Source organism: Pseudophryne corroboree, assembly GCF_028390025.1.
Source record: "Pseudophryne corroboree isolate aPseCor3 chromosome 3 unlocalized genomic scaffold, aPseCor3.hap2 SUPER_3_unloc_20, whole genome shotgun sequence".
NCBI lineage: Eukaryota > Metazoa > Chordata > Amphibia > Anura > Myobatrachidae > Pseudophryne > Pseudophryne corroboree.
Window position 1 is genome coordinate 491,910 of NW_026967509.1, and position 26,409 is coordinate 518,318.

The following is a 26,409-nucleotide window of genomic DNA, read 5'->3' on the forward strand; positions in this document are numbered from 1 at the left end:
ACGGTAACGGCGGGGTCTGCGTCCCCTGTATTACGGTAACGGTGGGGTCTGCGCCTCCTGTATTACGGTAATGGCGGGGTCTGCACCACCTGTATTACGGTAACGGCGGGGTCTGCACCACCTGTATTACAGTAATAGGACACTAGAGTGTCAGACACCTGTACAGGGATAATGCAGCACCAGAGGCTGCTCCAGCTGCACTATAACAAGGCACCAGAGGCTGCTCCCCCTGTAGTACAGAACCTGACACCAGAGCTGCTCAGCCTATAGAATAATAATAATATCATTACCTGCTGCCAGACACAGCAATGGCTGCTCTCTGCTCCTGCTGCCTTGTGGGAATGATAGAAGGAAGGCGGAGCTCAGACCAGGGGAAAATGGCCGCCGCTCCTGACGTCACTACCCGGCCAGGGAACCTATTGCTGCTGCCAGACTGGTCTACGAGAAAATGGCGACCTATGAGAGGGAGAGAGGGCGGGGCTGGGTGTAACAGTGTATGGAAGCTGCGGCTTATGAGCAGGAGAGTGGACGTGGACGCGGCCAATGGACAGGAGAGTGATAGAATACGGCGGCCAATGGGCGAGAGAGTGGGCGGGCAGGGAGAGGTTGTTGTGTGACGAGACGCTGCATCCAATGGGCAATGAGTGGGCGGGGCTGGAGGTAAATGAGTGACAGAGCATTGCGGTCTATGAGAGGGAGGAAGGGCGGGGCTGCTCCTGGATGCTTAGTTACCGTGGTAGTCACTACCCATAATCCTATGCGTTATGCTGATCCCACGGAAATTCCGCCCCGCCCACTTCCGGTACACATTCTTCCGTCCAGACCAGGGTGTGAGCTGCTGCCTTATCCTCCAGGTAATGTCCCCTCATCCCACCTGTCTCCTGCTCCCACCTCTCCTAATACCCCCTCTCCTGCCCCCATCCTCTCCTAATACCCCCTCTCCTGCCCCCATCCTCTCCTAATACCCCCTCTCCTGCCCCCATCCTCTCCTAATACCCCCCTCCTGCCCCCATCCTCTCCTATTACCCCCTCTCCTGCCCCCACCTCTCCTATTACCCCCTCTCCTGCCCCCACCTCTCCTAATACCCCCTCTCCTGCCCCAACCTCTCCTAATACCCCCTCTCCTGCCCCCATCCTCTCCTAATGCCCCCTCTCCTGCCCCCATCCTCTCCTAATGCCCCCTCTCCTGCCCCCATCCTCTCCTAATACCCCCTCTCCTGCCCCATCCTCTCCTATTACCCCCTCTCCTGCCCCCACCTCTCCTAATACCCCCTCTCCTGCCCCCATCCTCTCCTAATACCCCCTCTCCTGCCCCAACCTCTCCTAATACCCCCTCGCCTGCCCCCACCTCTCCTAATACCCCCTCTCCTGCCCCCATCCTCTCCTAATACCCCCTCTCCTGCCCCCAACCTCTCCTAATACCCCTCTACTGCCCCCACCTCTCCTAATACCCCCTCTCCCGCCCCCATCCTCTCCTAATACCCCCTCTCCCGCCCCCATCCTCTCCTAATGCCCCCTCTCCCGCCCCCATCCTCTGCTAATGTCCCCTCTCCCGTCCCCATCCTCTCCTAATGCCCCCTCTCCCGCCCCCATCCTCTCCTAATGCCCCCTCTCTCGCCCCCATCCTCCCTAATGCCCCCTCTCCCATCCTCTCCTAATGCCCCCTCTCCCGCCCCCATCCTCTCCTAATGCCCCCTCTCCCGCCCCCATCCTCCCTAATGCCCCCTCTCCCGCCCCCATCCTCTCCTAATGCCCCCTCTCCCGCCCCCATCCTCTCCTAATGCCCCCTCTCCCGCCCCCATCCTCTCCTAATGCCCCCTCTCCCGCCCCCATCCTCTCCTAATGCCCCCTCTCCCGCCCCCATCCTCTCATAATGCCCCCTCTCCTTCCCCATCCTCTCCTAATGCCCCCTCTCCTGCCCGAACCTCTCCTAATACCGCCTCTCCAGCCCCGATCCTCTTCTAATACCCCATCTCCTGCCCCAACCACTCCTAATACCCCCTCCCCTGCCCCCAACCTATCCTAATACCACCTCTCCTTCCCCTGACATTCTACTAATGCCCCCTCACCTAATGCCCTTCTATTTCTCTCTCTCCTGCCACTGACATTCTCCTAATGCCCCCTCACCTTCTGCCCCTGACATTGTCCTAATGCCCTCTCACCTGCTGCCCCTGACATTGTCCTAATGCCCTCTCACCTGCTGCCCCTGACATTGTCCTAATGCCCTCTCACCTGTGGCCCCTGACATTGTCCTAATGCCCTCTCACCTGTGGCCCCTGACATTGTCCTAATGCCCTCTCACCTGTGGCCCCTGACATTGTCCTAATGCCCCCTCACCTGCGGCCCCTGACATTGTCCTAATGCCCCCTCACCTGCGGCCCCTGACATTGTCCTAATGCACCCTCACCTGCGGCCCCTGACATTGTCCTAATGCCCCTTCACCTGCGGCCCCTGACATTGTCCTAATGCCCCTTCACCTGCGGCCCCTGACATTGTCCTAATGCCCCCTCACCTGCGGCCCCTGACATTGTCCTAATGCCCTCTCACCTGCGGCCCCTGACATTCTCCTAATGCCCCCTCACCTGCTGTCCCTATATTTCCTAATGCCCCCTCACCTGCTGCCCCTATATTTTCCTAATACCCCCTCACCTGCTGCCCCTATATTTCTCTGACGTCCTAGTGGATGCTGGGACTTCCGTAAGGACCATGGGGAATAGCGGCTCCGCAGGAGACTGGGCACAAAGTAAAAGCTTTAGTACTACCTGGTGTGCACTGGCTCCTCCCCCTATGACCCTCCTCCAAGCCTCAGTTAAGATTTTGTGCCCGGCCGAGAAGGGTGCAATCTAGGAGGCTCTCCTGAGCTGCTTAGAAGTAAAAGTATTTTTATTTTCAGTGAGTCCTGCTGGCAACAGGCTCACTGCAGCGTGGGACTAAGGGGAGAAGAAGCGAACTCACCTGCGTGCAGAGTGGATTGGGCTTCTTGGCTACTGGACATTAGCTCCAGAGGGACGATCACAGGTACAGCCTGGATGGGTCCCGGAGCCGCGCCGCCGGCCCCCTTACAGAGCCAGAAGAGCGAAGAGGTCCGGAGATAATCGGCGGCAGAAGACGTCCTGTCTTCAAGAATAAGGTAGCGCACAGCACCGCAGCTGTGCGCCATTGCTCTCAGCACACTTCACACTCCGGTCACTGAGGGTGCAGGGCGTTGGGGGGGGGCAGCGCCCTGAGACGCAATACAGATCATTTAAAACCTTATATGGCTAAATAAAATGCATCACATATAGCTCCTGGGCTATATGGATGCATTTAACCCCTGCCAGTTCCAGAAAAAAGCGGGATATAAGGCCGCAGTGAAGGGGGCGGAGCCTATCTCCTCAGCACACAAGCGCCATTTTCTTTCACAGCTCCGCTGGAAGGACGGCTCCCTGTCTCTCCCCTGCAGGCTACACTACAGAAACAGGGTAAAACAAGAGAGGGGGGGCACTATTGGCAGCAAATATAATATACAGCAGCTATTAAGGGAGTAACACTTATATAAGGTTATCCCTGAACATATATAGCGCTCTGTTGTGTGCTGGCATACTCTCCCTCTGTCTCCCTAAAGGGCTAGTGGGGTCCTGTCCTCTATCAGAGCATTCCCTGTGTGTGTGCTGGGTGTCGGTACGTTTGTGTCGACATGTATGAAGAGGAAAATGATGTGGAAGCAGAGCAGTTGCCTGGGTTAGTGATGTCACCCCCTAGGGAGTCGACACCTGACTGGATGATTGTGTTTAAAGAATTACGTGACAATGTCAGCAATTTGCAGAAAACTGTTGACGACATGAGACAGCCGGCAAATCAGTTAGTGCCTGTCCAGGCGTCTTAGACACCGTCAGGGGCGCTAAAACGCCCGTTACCTCAGTTGGTCGACACAGACCCTGACACGGATACTGAATCCAGTGTCGACGGTGAGGAGACGAACGTAATGTCCAGTAGGGCCACACGTTACATGATCACGGCAATGAAGGAGGCATTGAATATTTCTGACACTACAAGTACCACAAAAAAGGGTATTATGTGGGGTGTGAAAAAACTACCAGTAGTTTTTCCTGAATCAGATGAATTAAATGAGGTGTGTGATAAGGCGTGGGTTTCCCCCGATAAAAAACAGCTGATTTCTAACAAATTATTGGCACTGTACCCTTTCCCGCCAGAGGTAAGGGCACGTTGGGAAACACCCCCTAGGGTAGATAAGGCGCTCACACGCTTATCAAAACAGGTGGCGTTACCGTCTCCTGATACGGCCGCCCTCAAGGAACCAGCTGATAGAAGGCTGGAGAATATCCTGAAAAGTATATATACACATACTGGTGTTATACTACGACCAGCAATCGCCTCAGCCTGGATGTGCAGCACTGGAGTGGCGTGGTCGGACTCCCTGACTGAAAATATTGATACCCTGGATAGGGACAGTATTTTATTGACTATAGAGCATTTAAAAGATGCATTACTATATATGCGTGATGCACAGAGGGATATTTGCACCCTGGCATCAAGAGTAAGTGCGATGTCCATCTCTGCCAGAAGAAGTTTGTGGACACGACAGTGGTCAGGTGATGCGGATTCCAAACGGCATATGGAAGTATTGCCGTATAAAGGGGAGGAGTTATTTGGGGTTGGTCTATCAGACCTGGTGGCCACGGCAACAGCTGGGAAATCTACCTTTTTACCCCAGGTCACCTCTCAGCAGAAAAAGACACCGTCTTTTCAAACTCAGTCCTTTCGTTCCCATAAGAACAAGCGGGCAAAAGGCCACTCCTTTCTGCCCCGCGGCAGAGAAAGGGGAAAAAGACTGCACCAGGCAGCTTCTTCCCAGGAGCAGAAGCCCTCCCCCGCTTCTGCCAAGTCTTCAGCATGACGCTGGGGCTTTACAAGTGGACTCAGGCACGGTGGGGGCCCGTCTCAAGAATTTCACCGCGCAGTGGGCTCACTCGCAAGTGGACCCCTGGATTCTGCAGGTAGTATCACAGGGGTACAAGTTGGAATTCGAGACGTCTGCTCTACCAACGTCTCCCTCCGACAGGGAGGCAGTATTGGAAGCTATTCACAAGCTGTATTCCCAGCAGGTGATAAGCAGGGTACCCCTCCTACAACAAGGAAAGGGGTATTATTCCACGCTGTTTGTGGTGCCGAAGCCGGACGGCTCGGTGAGACCGATTTTAAATCTAAAATCCTTGAACACTATCATAAAAAGGTTCAAATTCAAGATGGAGTCACTCAGAGCAGTGATAGCGAACCTGGAAGAAGGGGACTATATGGTGTCTCTGGACATCAAAGATGCTTATCTCCACGTCCCAATCTACCCTTCTCACCAAGGGTACCTCAGGTTTGTGGTACAAAACTGTCATTATCGGTTTCAGACGCTGCCGTTTGGATTGTCCACGGCACCCCGGGTCTTTACCAAGGTAATGGCCGAAATGATGATTCTTCTTCGAAGAAAAGGCGTCTTAATTATCCCTTACTTGGGTATCTCCTGATAAGGGCAAGGTCCAGGGAACAGTTGGAGTTCGGAGTAACACTGTCTCAGGCAGTATTAAGTCAGCACGGGTGGATTCTAAATATTCCAAAATCACAGCTGATTCCAACAACACGTCTACTGTTCCTGGGGATGATTCTGGACACAGTCCAGAAAAAGGTGTTTCTCCCGGAGGAGAAGGCCAGGGAGTTATCCGAGCTAGTCAGGAACCCCCTAAAACCAGGCCAAGTGTCAGTGCATCAATGCACAAGAGTCCTGGGAAAAATGGTGGCTTCGTACGAAGCAATTCCATTCGGAAGATTCCATGCACGAACGTTTCAGTGGGATCTGCTGGACAAATGGTCCGGATCGCATCTTCAGATGCATCAGCGGATTACCCTATTTCCAAGGACAAGGGTGTCTCTCCTGTGGTGGTTACAGAGTGCTCATCTTCTAGAGGGCCGCAGATTCGGCATTCAAGATTGGAGGCTGGTGACCACGGATGCCAGCCTGGGAGGCTTGGGAGCAGTCACACAGGGAAAAAATTTCCAAGGCTTGTGGTCAAGCATGGAAACGTCTCTCCACATAAATATCCTGGAACTGAGGGCCATTTACAATGCCCTAAGTCAAGCAAGGCCTCTGCTTCAGGGACAGTCGGTATTGATCCAATCGGACAACATCACGGCTGTCGCCCACGTCAACAGACAGGGCGGCACAAGAAGCAGGAGGGCAATGGCAGAAGCTGCAAGGATTCTCCGATGGGCGGAAAATCATGTGGTAGCACTGTCAGCAGTGTTCATTCCGGGAGTGGACAACTGGGAAGCAGACTTCCTCAGCAGACACGACCTCCACCTGGGGGAGTGGGGACTTCACCCAGAAGTCTTCCAACTGATCGTAAACCGTTGGGAAAAACCAAAGGTAGACATGATGGCGTCCCGTCTCAACAAACAAAAAACTGGACAGATATCGCGCAAGGTCAAGGGACCCTCAGGCAATAGCGGTGGACGCTCTGGTAACACCGTGGGTGTACCAGTCGGTGTATGTGTTCCCTCCTCTGCCTCTCATACCAAAAGTACTGAGAATCATAAGAAGGAGAGGAGTAAGAACTATACTCGTGGCTCCGGATTGGCCAAGAAGAACTTGGTACCCGGAAATGCAAGAGATGCTCACGGAGGATCCGTGGCCTCTACCTCTAAGAAAGGACCTGCTCCAGCAGGGACCTTGTCTGTTCCAAGACTTACCGCGGCTGCGTTTGACGGCATGGCGGTTGAACGCCAGATCCTAAAGGAAAAAGGCATTCCAGATGAAGTCATCCCTACCCTGATCAAGGCCAGGAAGGATGTAACCGCTAAACATTATCACCGCATTTGGCGAAAATATGTTGCGTGGTGTGAGGCCAAGAAGGCCCCCACAGAAGAATTTCAACTGGGTCGTTTCTTACATTTCCTGCAAGCAGGACTGTCTATGGGCCTAAAATTAGGATCCATTAAGGTTCAAATTTCGGCCCTGTCGATCTTCCAAAAAGAACTGGCTTCAGTGCCTGAAGTTCAGACATTTGTCAAAGGAGTACTGCATATACAGCCTCCTTTTGTGCCACCAGTGGCACCTTGGGATCTCAATGTGGTCTTGGGTTTCCTAAAATCACATTGGTTTGAACCACTTACCACTGTGGACTTGAAATATCTCACATGGAAGGTGGTGAAGCTGTTAGCGCTGGCTTCAGCCAGGCGGGTTTCAGAATTGGCGGCTTTATCATATAAAAGCCCTTACCTAATTTTTCATTCAGATAGGGCAGAATTGAGGACTCGTCCTCAATTTCTCCCTAAGGTGGTTTCAGGTTTTCACATGAACCAGCCTATTGTGGTGCCTGCGGCTACTAGGGACTTGGAGGACTCCGAGTTACTGGACGTAGTCAGGGCCCTGAAAATATGTTTCCAGGACGGCTGGAGTCAGAAAATCTGACTCGCTGTTTATTCTATATGCACCAAACAAGCTGGGTGCTCCTGCTTCAAAGCAGACGATTGCTCGTTGGATTTGTAGTACAATTCAGCTTGCACATTCTGTGGCAGGACTGCCACAGCCAAAATCTGTAAATGCCCATTCCACAAGGAAGGTGGGCTCATCTTGGGCGGCTGCCCGAGGGGTCTCGGCTTTACAACTTTGCCGAGCAGCTACTTGGTCAGGGACAAACACGTTTGCTAAATTCTACAAATTTGATACCCTGGCTGAGGAGGACCTGGAGTTCTCTCATTCGGTGCTGCAGAGTCATCCGCACTCTCCCGCCCGTTTGGGAGCTTTGGTATAATCCCCATGGTCCTTACGGAAGTCCCAGCATCCACTAGGACGTCAGAGAAAATAAGAATTTACTTACCGATAATTCTATTTCTCGTAGTCCGTAGTGGATGCTGGGCGCCCATCCCAAGTGCGGATTGTCTGCAATACCTGTACATAGTTATTGTTACAAAAATCGGGTTATTATTGTTTATCATACTGTTAACTGGGTTCAGATCACAAGTTGTACGGTGTGATTGGTGTGGCTGGTATGAGTCTTACCCGGGATTCATTAATCCTTCCTTATTGTGTACGCTCGTCTGGGCACAGTATCCTAACTGAGGCTTGGAGGAGGGTCATAGGGGGAGGAGCCAGTGCACACCAGGTAGTACTAAAGCTTTTACTTTGTGCCCAGTCTCCTGCGGAGCCGCTATTCCCCATGGTCCTTACGGAAGTCCCAGCATCCACTACGGACTACGAGAAATAGAATTATCGGTAAGTAAATTCTTATTTTTCCTAATACCCCCTCACCTGCTGCCCCTATATTTTCCTAATACCCCCTCACCTGATGCCCCTATATTTTCCTAATACCCCCTCACCTGATGCCCCTATATTCTCATAATAGCCTCCCACCTGCCCCTATATTCTCCTAATACCCCCTCACCTGCCCCTGACATTATCCTAATACCCCACTTGCTGCCCCTGACATTGTCCTAATGCCCCCTCACTTGCCGCCCCTGACATTCTCCTAATGCCCCCTCACTTGCCGCCCCTGACATTCTCCTAATGCCCCCTCACCTGCCGCCCCTGACATTCTCCTAATGCCCCCTCACCTGCCGCCCCTGACATTCTCCTAATGCCCCCTCACCTGCCGCCCCTGACATTCTCCTAATGCCCCCTCACCTGCCGCCCCTGACATTCTCCTAATGCCCCCTCACCTGCCGCCCCTGACATTCTCCTAATGCCCCCTCACCTGCCGCCCCTGACATTCTCCTAATGCCCCCTCACCTGCCGCCCCTGACATTCTCCTAATGCCCCCTCACCTGCCGCCCCTGACATTCTCCTAATGCCCCCTCACCTGCCGCCCCTGACATTCTCCTAATGCCCCCTCACCTGCCGCCCCTGACATTCTCCTAATGCCCCCTCACCTGCCGCCCCTGACATTCTCCTAATGCCCCCTCACCTGCCATTCTCCTAATGCCTGCTGCCCCTGACATTCTCCTAATTAATGCCCCCTCTCCTGCCCCTGACATTGTCCTAATGCTCCATCACCTGCTGCCCCCTGCCTGTACCTTACCACCCCGTCTGTCACCCGCCTCTCCTGCCACCTCCTGCCTGTACCCTGCCACCCACTGCCTGTCACCCACCTTTCCTTCCACCTCCTGCCTGTACCCTGCCACCCGCCTCTCCTGCCGCCCCCAGTCTATACCCTACCACCCCGTCCGGTACCTTACCACCCCCTGTCTGTCACCCACTTCTCATGCCGTCCACTGCCTGTCATCTGCCCCTCCCTGTATGTCACCTGCCTCTCCTGCCACCCCCTGCATGTCACCCACCTCTTATGCCATCCCTTGCATGTCATCTGCCACTCCCTGTATGTCACCCACCTCTCCTGCCACACCCTGCCTCTACCCTGCCACCCGCTGCCTGTCACCCACTCTCCTTCCACCCCCTGCCTGTACCCTTCTGTACCCTGCCACCCACCGCTCCTGCCACCCCCTGCCTGTACCCTGCCACCCCGTCTGTCACCTGCCTCTCTTGCCACCACCTGTCGTCCTCAGTCTATACCCTACCACCCTGTCCTGTACCCTGCCAGTCGTCTGCAGCCGCTTGCCAGTTGCCTGACACTCCTGCTGCCCCCTGCCTCTCCTACCACCCCCTGTCTGTCACCTGCCACGACCTGCCTCTCCTACCACCCCCCTGCCCATCACCTGCCACTTTCCTGCCTGTAACCTGCCTCTACTACCACCCGCTGTCTTTCACCTGCCACCGCCTGTCTTACCTGTGCCTCTCTGCCTGTACCTTTCCTCCATTGCCCCTTCTACCACCCCCTGCCCGTCATCTTTCACCACCTGCATCTCCTGCCACCCACATGTCCGTCACCTGGCTCTCCTGCTTGTACCCTGCTGCCTCACCTGCAGCCCCCTACTCATCACCTGCCTCTCCTCCATCTGCCTGGCTGTACCCTGACGCATCTTCCTCTCCTGCCACCCCCTTTTCATCACCTGCCGTCCCCCCTGACTGTCACCTGGTGTCCCCCCACCCCTGGCCGTCACCTGGCGTCGTTCTCCCCCGCCCGTCACCTGTCGTTTCCCCGCCTCCCCCGGCCGTCACCTACCTAGGCAGTGCCCCCCCCCCTCCACCTACCTTACCCGCACTCACCAAATTTATACTACTCCTCCTGTGTATAATGCCCAAATGTGTGTAAACTGCTGCACCTGTGTATAATGTCCACATGTATATACTGCTGCACATGTGTATATTGCCCACATGTGTATACTGCTGCACATGTGTATACTGCTGCACCTGTATATAATACCCAAATGTGTATATACTGCTGCACCTGTGTATAATATCCACATGTATACACTGCTGCACCTGTGTATAATGCCCAAATGTGTGTAAACTGCTGCACCTGTGTATAATGCCCACATTTGTATACCGCTGCACCTGTTTATAATGCCCACGTGTATATACCACTGCACCTGTGTCTAATGCCCACGTGTGTATACCTCTGCACCTGTGTCTAATGCCCACGTGTGTATACCACTGCACCTGTGTCTAATGCCCACGTGTGTATACCTCTGCACCTGTGTATAATGCCCACGTGTGTATACCTCTGCACCTGTGTCTAATGCCCACGTGTGTATACCTCTGCACCTGTGTCTAATGCCCACGTGTGTATACCTCTGCACCTGTGTACAATGCCCACGTGTGTATACCTCTGCACCTGTGTCTAATGCCCACGTGTGTCTACCTCTGCACCTGTGTATAATGCCCACGTGTGTATACCTCTCCACCTGTGTATAATGCCCACGTGTATATACCTCTACACCTGTGTCTAATGCCCACGTGTGTATACCTCTGCACCTGTGTCTAATGCCCACGTGTGTATACCACTGCACCTGTGTCTAATGCCCACGTGTGTATACCTCTGCACCTGTGTCTAATGCCCACGTGTGTATACCTCTGCACCTGTGTCTAATGCCCACGTGTGTATACCTCTGCACCTGTGTACAATGCCCACGTGTGTATACCTCTGCACCTGTGTCTAATGCCCACGTGTGTCTACCTCTGCACCTGTGTCTAATGCCCACGTGTGTATACCTCTGCACCTGTGTATAATGCCCACGTGTGTATACCTCTGCACCTGTGTATAATGCCCACGTGTATATACCTCTGCACCTGTGTATAATGCCCACGTGTATATACCTCTGCACCTGTGTATAATGCCCACGTGTGTGTATACCTCTGCACCTGTGTATAATGCCCACGTGTATATACCTCTGCACCTGTGTCTAATGCCCACGTGTATATACTACTGCACCTGTGTCTAATGCCCACGTGTGTATACCTCTGCACCTGTGTATTCTGCACCTGTGTATACCTCTGCACCTGTGTATAATGCCCACGTGTGTATACCTCTGCACCTGTGTATAGTGCCCACGTGTATATACCACTGCACCTGTGTATATAGCCCACGTGTGTATACCTCTGCACCTGTGTATAATGCCCACGTGTGTATACCTCTGCACCTGTGTCTAATGCCCACGTGTGTATACCTCTGCACCTGTGTATAATGCCTACGTGTGTATACCTCTGCACCTGTGTATAATGCCCACGTGTGTATACCTCTGCACCTGTGTCTAATGCCCACGTGTGTATACCTCTGCACCTGTGTCTAATGCCCACGTGTATATACCTCTGCACCTGTGTCTAATGCCCACGTGTGTATACCTCTGCACCTGTGTATAATGCCCACGTGTATATACCTCTGCACCTGTGTCTAATGCCCACGTGTGTATACTGCTGCACCTGTGTATAATGCCCACGTGTGTATACCGCTGCACCTGTGTCTAATGCCCACGTGTGTATACCGCTGCACCTGTGTATAATGCCCACGTGTATATACCTCTGCACCTGTGTGTATATACCTCTGCACCTGTGTATATAGCCCACGTGTGTATACCTCTGCACCTGTGTCTAATGCCCACGTGTGTATACCTCTGCACCTGTGTACAATGCCCACGTGTGTATACCTCTGCACCTGTGTCTAATGCCCACGTGTGTATACCTCTGCACCTGTGTCTAATGCCCACGTGTGTATACCTCTGCACCTGTGTATAATGCCCACGTGTGTATACCTCTGCACCTGTGTCTAATGCCCACGTGTGTATACCTCTGCACCTGTGTCTAATGCCCACGTGTGTATACCTCTGCACCTGTGTCTAATGCCCACGTGTGTATACCTCTGCACCTGTGTCTAATGCCCACGTGTATATACCTCTGCACCTGTGTATAATGCCCACGTGTATATACCTCTGCACCTGTGTCTAATGCCCACGTGTGTATACTGCTGCACCTGTGTATAATGCCCACGTGTGTATACCGCTGCACCTGTGTCTAATGCCCACGTGTGTATACCGCTGCACCTGTGTATAATGCCCACGTGTATATACCTCTGCACCTGTGTCTAATGCCCACGTGTGTATACTGCTGCACCTGTGTATAATGCCCACGTGTGTATACCGCTGCACCTGTGTCTAATGCCCACGTGTATATACCTCTGCACCTGTGTATAATGCCCACGTGTATATACCTCTGCACCTGTGTATATAGCCCACGTGTGTATACCTCTGCACCTGTGTCTAATGCCCACGTGTGTATACCTCTGCACCTGTGTACAATGCCCACGTGTGTATACCTCTGCACCTGTGTACAATGCCCACGTGTGTATACCTCTGCACCTGTGTCTAATGCCCACGTGTGTATACCTCTGCACCTGTGTATAATGCCCACGTGTGTATACCTCTGCACCTGTGTCTAATGCCCACGTGTGTATACCTCTGCACCTGTGTCTAATGCCCACGTGTGTATACCTCTGCACCTGTGTCTAATGCCCACGTGTATATACCTCTGCACCTGTGTCTAATGCCCACGTGTGTATACCTCTGCACCTGTGTATAATGCCCACGTGTATATACCTCTGCACCTGTGTCTAATGCCCACGTGTGTATACTGCTGCACCTGTGTATAATGCCCACGTGTGTATACCGCTGCACCTGTGTCTAATGCCCACGTGTGTATACCGCTGCACCTGTGTCTAATGCCCACGTGTATATACCTCTGCACCTGTGTATATAGCCCACGTGTGTATACCTCTGCACCTGTGTATATAGCCCACGTGTGTATACCTCTGCACCTGTGTATATAGCCCACGTGTGTATACCGCTGCACCTGTGTATATAGCCCACGTGTGTCTACCGCTGCACCTGTGTGTATATAGCCCACGTGTGTATACCGCTGCACCTGTGTATATAGCCCACGTGTGTCTACCGCTGCACCTGTGTGTATATAGCCCACGTGTGTCTACCGCTGCACCTGTGTGTGTATATAGCCCACGTGTGTCTACCGCTGCACCTGTGTGTGTATATAGCCCACGTGTGTCTACCGCTGCACCTGTGTATATAGCCCACGTGTGTCTACCGCTGCACCTGTGTATATAGCCCACGTGTGTCTACCGCTGCACCTGTGTATATAGCCCACGTGTGTCTACCGCTGCACCTGTGTATATAGCCCACGTGTGTCTACCGCTGCACCTGTGTATATAGCCCACGTGTGTCTACCGCTGCACCTGTGTATATAGCCCACGTGTGTCTACCGCTGCACCTGTGTATATAGCCCACGTGTGTCTACCGCTGCACCTGTGTATATAGCCCACGTGTGTCTACCGCTGCACCTGTGTATATAGCCCACGTGTGTCTACCGCTGCACCTGTGTATATAGCCCACGTGTGTCTACCGCTGCACCTGTGTATATAGCCCACGTGTGTCTACCGCTGCACCTGTGTATATAGCCCACGTGTGTCTACCGCTGCACCTGTGTATATAGCCCACGTGTGTCTACCGCTGCACCTGTGTATATAGCCCACGTGTGTCTACCGCTGCACCTGTGTATATAGCCCACGTGTGTCTACCGCTGCACCTGTGTATATAGCCCACGTGTGTCTACCGCTGCACCTGTGTATAATGCCCACGTGTGTCTACCGCTGCACCTGTGTATAATGCCCACGTGTGTCTACCGCTGCACCTGTGTATAATGCCCACGTGTGTCTACCGCTGCACCTGTGTATAATGCCCACGTGTGTCTACCGCTGCACCTATGTGTAATCCTTGGGCTCATATATTGTGTGTAAATCTGGCTCTGGTACTAGCCAGTGCCTCCTGATAAATGTACCTTACCGCACGTCCCTGGTGTGTATGTCTGGTAGGTACATTGAGTAGAAAGGAGGTAACCATAATGCAGAGGTAAGTGTGCCCGTTACAGGACAGGTGCACTGTGTGGGTTGGGATGAGTGTGTCTATTGGCACAGTAGTAATAATACAGGGACGTGAGGGGATCTGGGAGTGTCACAGTGACATCACTTATATCTATAGTAATAATACAGGGACATGACTGGGGACGTGAGGGAAACTGGGAGCGTCACAGTGACATTACTTATATCTATAGTAATAACACAGGGACATGACTGGGGAGGTGAGGGGATCTGGGAGCGTCACAGTGACATCACATATCTATATTAATAATACAGGGACATGACTGGGGAGGTGAGGGGATCTGTGTGTATTTTACAGTGATGTCTCCCCCATTTCTCTGACGTCCTAGTGGATGCTGGGAACTCCGTAAGGACCATGGGGAATAGAGGCTCTGCAGGAGACTGGGCACAAAAGCAAAGCTTTAGGACTACCTGGTGTGCACTGGCTCCTCCCCCTATGACCCTCCTCCAAGCCTCAGTTAGATTTTTGTGCCCGGCCGAGATGGGTGCAATCTAGGAGGCTCTCCTGAGCTTCTTAGCAAAAGTTTAGTTTTTAGGTTTTTTATTTTCAGTGAGACCTGCTGGCAACAGGCTCACTGCATCGAGGGACTAAGGGGAGAAGAAGCGAACCTGCCTACTTGCAGCCAGCTTGGGCTTCTTAGGCTACTGGACACCATTAGCTCCAGAGGGACCGAACACAGGCCCAGCCTCGGAGTCCGGTCCCAGAGCTGCGCCGCCGGCCCCCTTACAGAGCCAGAAGCAAGAAGAGGTCCGGAAAATCGGCGGCAGAAGACATCAGTCTTCAACAAGGTTGTGCACAGCACTGCAGCTGTGCGCCATTGCTCCTCATGCACACCTCACACTGCGGTCACTGATGGGTGCAGGGCTCTGGGGGGGGGCGCCCTGAGCAGCAATAAAAACACCTTGGCTGGCAAAAATACATCACATATAGCCCCCAGGGCTATATGGATGTATATTAACCCCTGCCAGATTTCTACAAAAAGCGGGAGAAAAGTCAGCCGAGAAGGGGGCGGAGCCTATCTCCTCAGCACACTGGCGCCATTTTCCCTCACAGCTCCGCTGGAAGGACGTCTCCCTGACTCTCCCCTGCAGTCCTGCACTACAGAAAAGGGTAAAAAAGAGAGGGGGGGCACTAATTTGGCGCAGTTTGATAATATCAGCAGCTATAAGGGGAAAACACATTATATAGTGGTATCCCTGTTTATATATATATATATATATATATATATATATATATATATATATATATATATATATATATATATATATATATATAGCGCTCTGGTGTGTGCTGGCATACTCTCCCTCTGTCTCCCCAAAGGGCTAGTGGGGTCTTGTCCTCTATCAGAGCATTCCCTGTGTGTGTGCTGTGTGTCGGTACGATTGTGTCGACATGTATGAGGAGGAAAATGATTTGGAGGTGGAGCAATTGCCTGTAATGGTGATGTCACCCCCTAGGGAGTCGACACCTGAGTGGATGAGATGCTGGAAGGAATTACGTGACAGTGTCAGTTCTTTACAAAAGACAGTTGACGACATGAGACAGCCGGCTACTCAGCTTGTGCCTGTCCAGGCGTCTCAAAGGCCATCAGGGGCTCTAAAACGCCCGTTACCTCAGATGGCAGATACAGACGCCTACACGGATACTGACTCCAGTGTCGACGATGAAGAGACAAATGTAACTTCCAGTAGGGCCACACGTTACATGATTGAGGCAATGAAAAATGTTTTAAACATTTCTGATAGTACCACTAAAAAGGGTATTATGTTTGGTGAGAAAAAACTACCTGTAGTTTTTCCTGCATCTGAGGAATTAAATGAGGTGTGTGATGAAGCGTGGGTTTCCCCCAATAAAAAAACTGATAATTCCTAAAAGGTTATTGGCATCATACACCTTCCCGCCAGAGGATAGGGTACGTTGGGAAACACCCCCTAGGGTGGATAAAGCGCTCACACGCTTGTCTAAACAGGTGGCTCTACCCTCTCCTGATACGGCCGCCTTATGGAACCTGCTGACAGAAAGCAGGAGAATATCCTAAAATGTATATACACTCACACGGGTGTTATACTGCGACCAGCAATCGCCTCAGCCTGGATGTGCAGTGCTGGGGTAGCTTGGTCGGATTCCCTGACTGAAAATATTGATACCCTAGATAGGGACAGTATATTACTGACTATAGAGCATTTAAAAGATGCATTTTTATATATGCGTGATGCACAGAGGGATATTTGCCGACTGGCATCAAGAGTAAGTGCGCTGTCCATTTCTGCCAGACGGGGGTTATGGACGCGACAGTGGTCAGGTGATGCGGATTCCAAAAGGCATATGGAAGTATTGCCTTATAAAGGGGAGGAGTTATTTGGGGTCGGTCTATCAGACCTGGTGGCCACGGCAACGGCTGGAAAATCCACCTTTTTACCCCAGGTTGCCTCTCAACATAAGAAGACGCCATATTATCAGGCGCAGTCCTTTCGGCCCCATAAGGGAAAGAGGGCAAAAGGATCCTCATTTCTGCCCCGTGGCAGAGGGAGAGGAAAAAGGCTGCAGCAAACAGCCAGTTCCCAGGAACAGAAGCCCTCTCCCGCTTCTGCCAAGTCCTCAGCATGACACTGGGGCTTTACAAGCGGACTCAGGCACGGTGGGGGCCCGTCTCAAGAATTTCAACGCGCAGTGGGCTCACTCACAAGTGGACTCCTGGATCCTTCAGGTGGAATCTCAGGGGTACAAATTGGAATTCGAGACGCCCCCCCCCCCCTCGTCGTTTCCTAAAGTCTGCTTTACCGACGTCTCCCTCCGACAGGGAGGCGGTATTGGAAGCCATTCATAAGCTGTACTCTCAGCAGGTGATAATCAAGGTACCCCTCCTACAACAGGGAAAGGGGTATTATTCCACGCTATTTGTGGTACCGAAGCCGGATGGCTCGGTGAGACCTATTTTAAATCTGAAATCCTTGAACACTTACATACAGAGGTTCAAGATGGAGTCACTCAGAGCAGTGATCGCGAACCTCGAAGAAGGGGATTCTATGGTGTCTCTGGACATCAAGGATGCTTACCTCCATGTCCCAATTTACCCTTCTCACCAAGGGTACCTCAGGCTTGTGGTACAGAACTGCCACTATCTGTTTCAGACGCTGCCGTTTGGATTGTCCACGGCACCCCATGTCTTTACCAAGGTAATGGCCGAAATGATGATACTTCTTCAAAGAAAAGGAGTTTTAATTATCCCTTACTTGGACGATCTCCTGATAAGGGCAAGATCCAGGGAACAGTTGGTAGTCGGAGTAGCACTATCTCAAGTAGTGCTGCGGCAGCACGGGTGGATTCTCAATATCCCAAAATCTCAGCTGATTCTGACGACACGTCTTCTATTCCTAGGGATGATCCTGGACACAGTCCAGAAAAAGGTGTTTCTCCCGGAGGAGAAAGCCAGGGAGTTATCCGAGCTAGTCAGAAACCTCCTAAAACCAGGCCAAGTCTCAGTGCATCAATGCACAAGGGTCCTGGGAAAAATGGTGGCTTACTATGAAGCAATCCCATTCGGCAGATTCCACGCAAGAACATTCCAGTGGGATCTGCTGGACAAATGGTCCGGATCGCATCTTCAGATCCATCAGCGGATAACCCTGTCCCCAAGGACAAGGGTGTCTCTCCTGTGGTGGTTGCAGAGTGCTCATCTTTTAGAGGGCCGCAGATTCGGCATTCAGGACTGGGTCCTGGTTACCACAGATGCCAGCCTGAGATGCTGGGGAGGAGTCACACAGGGAAGAAATTTCCAGGGCTTGTGGTCAAGCCTGGAGACATTTCTTCACATATCCTGGAGTTAAGGGCCATTTACAATGCTCTAAATCAAGCAAGACCTCTGCTTCAGGGTCAGCCGGTGCTGATCCAGTCGGACAACATCACGGCAGTCGCCCACGTCAACAGACAGGGCGGCACAAGAAGCAGGAGGGCAATGGCAGAAGCTGCAAGGATTCTTCGCTGGGCGGAAAATCATGTAATAGCACTGTCAGCAGTGTTCATTCCGGGAGTGGACAACTGGGAAGCAGACTTCTTCAGCAGGCACGACCTCCACCCGGGAGAGTGGGGACTTCACCCAGAAATCTTCCACACGATTGTAAACCGTTGGGAAAAACCAAAGGTGGACATGATGGCGTCACGCCTCAACAAAAAACTGGACATGTATTGCGCCAGGTCAAGGGACCCTCAGGCAATAGCTGTGGACGCTCTGGTAACACCGTGGGTGTACCAGTCTGTGTATGTGTTCCCTCCTCTGCCTCTCATACCCAAGGTACTGAGAATTATAAGACAGAGAGGAGTAAGAACTGTACTCGTGGCTCCGGATTGGCCAAGAAGGACTTGGTACCCGGAACTTCAAGAGATGCTCACGGAGGACCCGTGGCCTCTATCTCTAAGAAGGGACCTGCTTCAGCAGGGACCCTGTCTGTTCCAAGACTTACAGCGGCTGCGTTTGACGGCATGGCGGTTGAACGCCGAATCCTGAAGGAAAAAGGCTTTCCAGAAGAAGTCATCCCTACTTTGATAAAAGCAAGAAAGGATGTAACCGCACAGCATTATAACCGCATTTGGCGAAAATATGTTGCGTGGTGCGAGGCCAGTAAGGCCCCGACGGAGGAATTTCAACTGGGTCGATTCCTGCATTTCCTGCAATCAGGAATGTCTATGGGCCTCAAATTGGGATCCATTAAGGTTCAGATTTCGGCCCTGTCGATTTTCTTCCAGAAAGAACTGGCTTCAGTTCCTGAAGTTCAGACGTTTGTCAAGGGGGGGTGCTGCATATACAGCCTCCTTTTGTGCCTCCAGTGGCACCTTGGGATCTCAATGTAGTTTTGGGGTTCCTAAAATCACATTGGTTTGAACCACTTAAATCTGTGGATTTAAAATATCTCACGTGGAAAGTGGTCATGCTGTTGGCCTTGGCTTCGGCCAGGCGCGTGTCAGAATTGGCGGCTTTATCCTGTAAAAGCCCTTATCTGATTTTCCATTCGGACAGGGCGGAATTGAGGACTCGTCCTCAGTTTCTCCCTAAGGTGGTGTCAGCGTTTCACCTGAACCAGCCTATTGTGGTGCCTGCGGCTACTAGGGACTTGGAGGACTCCAAGTTGCTAGACGTTGTCAGGGCCCTGAAAATATGTTTCCAGGACAGCTGGAGTCAGGAAATCTGACTCGCTGTTTATCCTGTACGCACCCAATAAACTGGGTGCTCCTGCTTCTAAGCAGACCATTGCTCGCTGGATCTGTAATACAATTCAGCTTGCGCATTCTGTGGCAGGCCTGCCACAGCCAAAATCTGTGAATGCCCACTCCACAAGGAAGGTGGGCTCATCCTGGGCGGCTGCCTGAGGGGTCTCGGCATTACAACTTTGCCGAGCTGCTACTTGGTCAGGGTCAAATACCTTTGTAAAATTTTACAAATTTGATACTCTGGCTGAGGAGGACCTGGAGTTCTCTCATTCGGTGCTGCAGAGTCATCCGCACACTCCCGCCCGTTTGGGAGCTTTGGTATAATCCCCATGGTCCTTACGGAGTTCCCAGCATCCACTAGGACGTCAGAGAAAATAAGAATTTACTTACTGATAATTCTATTTCTCGTAGTCCGTAGTGGATGCTGGGCGCCCATCCCAAATGCGGATTATCTGCAATACTTGTACATAGTTATTGTTAACAATTCGGGTTATTGTTGTAGTGAGCCATCTATCCAGAGGCTCCTCTGTTATCATGCTGTTAACTGGGTTCATATCACAAGTTATATGGTGTGATTGGTGTGGCTGGTATGAGTCTTACCCGGGATTCAGAATCCTTCCTTATTGTGTACGCTCGTCCGGGCACAGTATCCTAACTGAGGCTTGGAGGAGGGTCATAGCGGGAGTAGCCAGTGCACACCAGGTAGTCCTATAGCTTTGCTTTTGTGCCTAGTCTCCTGCGGAGCCGCTATTCGCCATGGTCCTTACGGAGTTCCCAGCATTCACTACGGACTACGAGAAATAGAATTATCGGTAAGTAAATTCTTATTTTCGCAGGGTTACACAGTAGTGAAGAAGACATCCGGTGAGTGTGAGACATCGAGCAGCCATCCCCGTGTGTCAGGAGGACTGCGCAGGACCCAGAGCCCCATCACTGTGCCTCCACCTCACTCACTGACACATGAGACACATTGACCAGAAGATCCTGGAACTCCCTACAAGATCATTCAGCTGCTGACTGGAGAGGTGACTGCTGGGAATGGGATATTATACAGTAACACCAGGGGATGTGTCTGGGTGATGACTGGAGAGGTGACTGCTGGGAATGGGACATTATACAGTAACACCAGGGGATGTGTCTGGGTGATGACTGGAGAGGTGACTGCTGGGAATGGGACATTATACAGTAACACCAGGGGATGTGTCTGGGTGATGACTGGAGAGGTGACTGCTGGGAATGGGACATTATACAGTAACACTGGGGGATGTGTCTGGGTGATGACTGGAGAGGTGACTGCTGGGAATGGGACATTATACAGTAACACCAGGGGACGTGTACCTGTGATGACTGGAGAGGTGACTGCCGGGAATGGGACATTATACAGTAACACCGGGGGACGTGTCTGGGTGATGACTGGAGAGATGACTGCTGGGAATGGGACATTATACAGTAACACCGGGGGATGTGTCTGGGTGATGACTGGAGAGGTGACTGCTGGGAATGGGGCATTATACAGCAACACCGGGGGATGTGTCTGGGTGATGACTGGAGAGGTGACTGCTGGGAATGGGGCATTATACAGTAACACCAGGGGATGTGTCTGGGTGATGACTGGAGGGGTGACTGCTGGGAATGGGACATTATACAGTAACACCGGGGGACGTGTCTGGGTGATGACTGTATCACTGTGTGTGTCAGGTTCCTATAAGGTGTCAGGATGTCACTGTCTATGTCTCCATGCAGGAGGGGGAGTATATAGAGGAACACAGGGGTCTGTACAAAGATGTGATGATGGAGAATCACCGGCCCCTCACATCACTGGGTAAGAGAAGACTGTCATGTATTGTACAGGGTAGAGCAGGTATGGGGGCCCCTATATACACACATCACCTGATAATCACATATATACACTGTACTCAGTCACTGTGTGTCTCCTACAGATGGGCCCAGTAACAGAGATACCCCAGAGAGATGTCCCCGTCCTCTGTATTCCCAGGATTGTACAGAGGAGAATCACAGGATCCCACAGGAGGATCAGGTAGGTGGGATTTAGGGTCTCCCCAATATACCAAAGTGACTGTCGCTATATGGTCTGTAGAGAAGCTGTGTGTCTTATACACTGATATTATACTGTTTCACCTCAGTTAAGTATGACTGTGCAAATGCTTGTGTTTTTAGGTAGAACGTCTGTCTGTTATTAAAACAGAAGATATAGACGGAGAAGAAGAGACGTATGTGACCGATATAAAGACAGAAGATATACAGGGAGAAGAAGAGACGTATGTGACCGATATAAAGACAGAAGATACAGAGGGAGAAGAAGAGACGTATGTGACTGATATAAAGGCAGAAGATATAGAGGGAGAAGAAGAGACGTATGTGACTGATATAAAGGCAGAAGATATAGAGGGAGAAGAAGAGACGTATGTGACTGATATAAAGGCAGAAGATAAAGAGGGAGAAGAAGAGACGTATGTGACTGATATAAAGGCAGAAGATATAGAGGGAGAAGAAGAGACGTATGTGACTGATATAAAGGCAGAAGATATAGAGGGAGAAGAAGAGACGTATGTGACTGATATGAAGGCAGAAGATGTAGAGGGAGAAGAAGAGACGTATGTGACTGATATAAAGGCAGAAGATATAGAGGGAGAAGAAGAGGCGTATGTGAGGGGTGATCAGCAGTGTAAGGAGGAGGAGATCCCTACAGCTATCAGCACAGGTGAGTAATAAACACTTATTCTCCTTACTCAGTGACTACAGCAATCTCTTATCCTACACCCTCCTCTGTCAGTACAAACTAATGAATGTGTATTTTTCCAGTGGGGGAGTCAGGAGCCATCAGCACTGTGACCTGACGGTTCCGTAAGAGGGCCATCACCACCTCGAGTCCCGCCTCCAGTCACAGAATGGATGTTTAGGTGACACAGTACCTGGCCAGATAAGGGATTCCCACTTACCGTCAGTAATCGCATGTTACCGACTATGATACCACCACCAGACTCCTACCCTGCCGTGGTGCCTGGAACCACGGTTCTGCTCTGTATGCGTCGACACATTGTCTTACCACACCTGTGTGGTGCTGACTATTCCCCACTTGTTGCTTGTCTAGACCTCTGCGTGGTAGCTGGCGGAAGGCGGAGTTTGGGGACACTGAGTGTACCCTGGACAGCCGGAAAACTGAGCTAGGTTTCGCCTAGCCCTGCAGGTCGCAAGATGAAGCGGTCATCTTGAGGCAGAAGATGTTTATTTGCCCAAAATAGTCTTAAAAAAGACTCTGCAATACTGCAGATGTTTACAGCAGAACGCAAGTGGTATAACGCACTCTGGAGGCTTGCAGGCCTCCTTTTTATGTCCATGTTCCACACAGTACCACAGGGGGTAACCAATCACTATTTACTCATGAGCTGTGCAAACCTTGGCCACATGCACAGCTTACATTGTCCTCTATGGACAGTGGGGAGTGGTCACTCTTCTTTGACCGTCCCATCCTGGAGGGTTGGGATCCACCCTGGTGATGATCAGTCTGTGCTGGGGTTAAGTTTTCCTGCTGAAACTTACTTCCAGGAATCTGCCCGGGACCTAGCTCACCAGCTGCTTCCTGAATTCAGGCTCCAGAGATGGGCAGACTAGATCCTCTGTCAGGGTTTTCTGTTCACCGAGGGTGATCTCTATGGAGCTCAAGAAAACCACTCTGCTTGTTGGGAAGCTGAGCTTTTCCTCTCACCCCATGATACTTTTATGTGGGAGGCTAGAGAGGAAGGGATTACGTTTTTGGGGAAAAGGTCTGGAGGAATCCATCAGCCTGCCCAGTAATGGATTCCCCCCCCTCCTGGGATACACAACCAAGTAAGTGCATTTCACTTAAAATACAATTCAAATACACTATACACACTGTTGCCTATATATACACTGAGCCAGTGCCCTGCACAGGCTCCACATACCCAGGCACTGCAGTGCCTCACCATACTATATATATTAAATACATTTCAATACATTATTAGGTTTGTTTGTACTGTGCCCAGCGCTCAGCTGCCCTAGCTCTGCAGCCTGACTGCTAGGCCTCTCCCCAGGGGTCGGCAGTGTGCACTGAGTGGGGGGCTGGCTGTAGCAGGGGCTAACTGTTACCTGCCCCGCTGCTGCCCCCCACCACCACCCAGTGTGCCCAAAATCTGTTGCCTCGCCGCAGCCCCCAAATCTGAGGCTGCGGCGCACCCCCCTATCTGATAGCCCGGCGGCTCTGTGCCTCTGTAGCTCCCATACCTCAGTGCATATCGCTCTGTGCCCCCCGCCGCTAGGGAGCCGGCTAGCCCGGTCCCCTGTGAGTGGCGCACCCATGGCGTCAGTGTCTGCTCCCTCCTGGAGCCCGGCAGCCCATGACACTCGTCCTGGCCGCCGCGGCCCTGTCCCTGTGCAATGTTTAGGCGCAGGGAGCCCAGCTCCTGGACCTCAGCACCTGTCTCCTCCCGCCGCGCAGGGAGCCGGCTAGCCTGGTCCCCCATCTGTGGCGCAATCTGGTCATCTGTGGCTCCTTTCTCCGGCGCATACACCGGGAGCCGGAGGTCCTGGTCTCCCAGCTGCGGCGCCTTGCAGCACTCTCTCCTCTGGCGCTGGTGTGTGTACGCGCCGGGGGTTTACCACTTCGCTGCCACTGGAGAGGATCCGGGCCGCAGCAGTGTGCCATAGATGATAATTTTTTTACATTTCAATACCTGGTGCCTAACGTCAGTGCATTTTAAAAGTGTCACCAAGCGCCTATTGTCCTGTAAATGGCGCCGGACACTTAAGGGTTAACCCCTTCAGTGCCACGGCTGCTATTAACCATGTGGCCACCAGGGCCTCCGGCAGCAAGCACCAATTATACTCCTGCTCTACCCCTCACATCATGTCACAGTTTCCAGCCCAGAGATCTGACCAGTCTCCTCCCCACACTCTCTGTGGTATCTCATACATCAGGAGCCATCAGCCCCTATTATACTCCTGCTCTCCCCCTCACATCATGTCACTGTGTGTTACCAGCCCAGAGATCTGACCAGTCTCCTCCCCACACTCTCTGGTGTATCTCATACATCAGGAGCCATCAGCCCCTATTATACTCCTGCTCTCCCCTTCACATCATGTCACTGTGTGTTACCAGCCCAGAGATCTGACCAGTCTCCTCCCCACACTCTCTGGTGTATCTCATACATCAGGAGCCATCAGCCCCTATTATACTCCTGCTCTCCCCTTCACATCATGTTACTGTGTGTTACCAGCCCAGATATCTGACCAGTCTCCTCCCCACACTCTCTGGTGTATCTCATACATCAGGAGCCATCAGCCCCTATTATACTCCTGCTCTCCCCTTCACATCATGTCACTGTGTGTTACCAGCCCAGAGATCTGACCAGTCTCCTCCCCACACTCTCTCTGGTATATCTCATACAGCAGGAGCCATCAGCCCCTATTATACTCCTGCTCTCCCCCTCACATCATGTCACTGTGTGTTACCAGCCCAGAGATCTGACCAGTCTCCTCCCCACACTCTCTGGTATATCTCATACATCAGGAGCCATCAGCCCCTATTATACTCCTGCTCTCCTCCTCACATCATGTCACTGTCACCAGTAGCCATACTGTGTGCTAGCAGTACCTCAGCCTATGGTATTACATGCCCTGAGTGTCTCTATTAGCACACGCCGGTCTATATATAAACCATATAGACCGGCGTGTGCTAATAGATATATTAATATATCTATAATATATAAGCCAGTTTAGTAAAATGTGCCCTCAGGAGAGGATGCCACTCTGGAGCTCCAGAGGATTTTTTCTTCAGTTTATTTTCTCTATCGTCCTAAGTGGATGCTGGGGTTCCTGAAAGGACCATGGGGAATAGCGGCTCCGCAGGAGACAGGGCACAAAAAAGTAAAGCTTTACTAGGTCAGGTGGTGTGCACTGGCTCCTCCCCCTATGACCCTCCTCCAGACTCCAGTTAGATTTTGTGCCCGAACGAGAAGGGTGCAATCTAGGTGGCTCTCCTAAAGAGCTGCTTAGAGAAAGTTTAGTTTAGGTTTTTTTCTTTACAGTGAGTCCTGCTGGCAACAGGATCACTGCAACGTGGGACTTAGGGGGAAAGTAGTAAACTCACCTGCATGCAGAGTGGATTTGCTGCTTGGCTACTGGACACCATTAGCTCCAGAGGGATCGAACACAGGCCCAGCCGTGGAGTCCGGTCCCGGAGCCGCGCCGCCGACCCCCTTGCAGATGCTGAAGCGTGAAGAGGTCCGGAAACCGGCGGCTGAAGACTCCTCAGTCTTCATAAGGTAGCGCACAGCACTGCAGCTGTGCGCCATTTTCCTCTCAGCACACTTCACTGGGCAGTCACTGAGGGTGCAGAGCGCTGGGGGGGGGCGCTCTGAGAGGCAAATATAAACCTTATACAAGGCTAAAAATACCTCACATATAGCCCATAGGGGCTATATGGAGATATTTAACCCCTGCCTGACTGGAAAAATAGCGGGAGAAGAACCCGCCGAAAAAGGGGCGGGGCCTATCTCCTCAGCACACGGCGCCATTTTCTGTCACAGCTCCGCTGGTCAGAACGGCTCCCAGGTCTCTCCCCTGCACTGCACTACAGAAACAGGGTAAAACAGAGAGGGGGGGCACATTAATGGCTATATATATATATATTAAAGCAGCTATAAGGGAGCACTTAATATAAGGATATCCCTTGTATATGTAGCGCTTTGTGGTGTGTGCTGGCAGACTCTCCCTCTGTCTCCCCAAAAGGGCTAGTGGGTCCTGTCTTCATTAGAGCATTCCCTGTGAGTTTGCGGTGTGTGTCGGTACGTGGTGTCGACATGTATGAGGACGATATTGGTGTGGAGGCGGAGCAATTGCCAA

At 51.9% G+C, this 26,409-nt stretch overlaps 1 protein-coding gene across 1 annotated transcript in view; it reads left to right on the forward strand.

The window, feature by feature from the left end:
• Nucleotides 1–681: 681 nt before the first annotated feature.
• LOC134983663 (zinc finger protein 850-like) overlaps nucleotides 682–26,409 on the forward strand; it is a 155,907-nt gene continuing 130,179 nt past the window's right edge. The window contains exons 1-5 of the mRNA XM_063949329.1: nucleotides 682–854; nucleotides 20,364–20,552; nucleotides 21,271–21,349; nucleotides 21,468–21,565; nucleotides 21,706–22,249. Coding sequence (XP_063805399.1) covers nucleotides 21,316–21,349; nucleotides 21,468–21,565; nucleotides 21,706–22,249 — 676 coding nt within the window. The 5' untranslated portion in view covers nucleotides 682–854; nucleotides 20,364–20,552; nucleotides 21,271–21,315. The remainder of the gene's footprint in view (nucleotides 855–20,363; nucleotides 20,553–21,270; nucleotides 21,350–21,467; nucleotides 21,566–21,705; nucleotides 22,250–26,409) is intronic.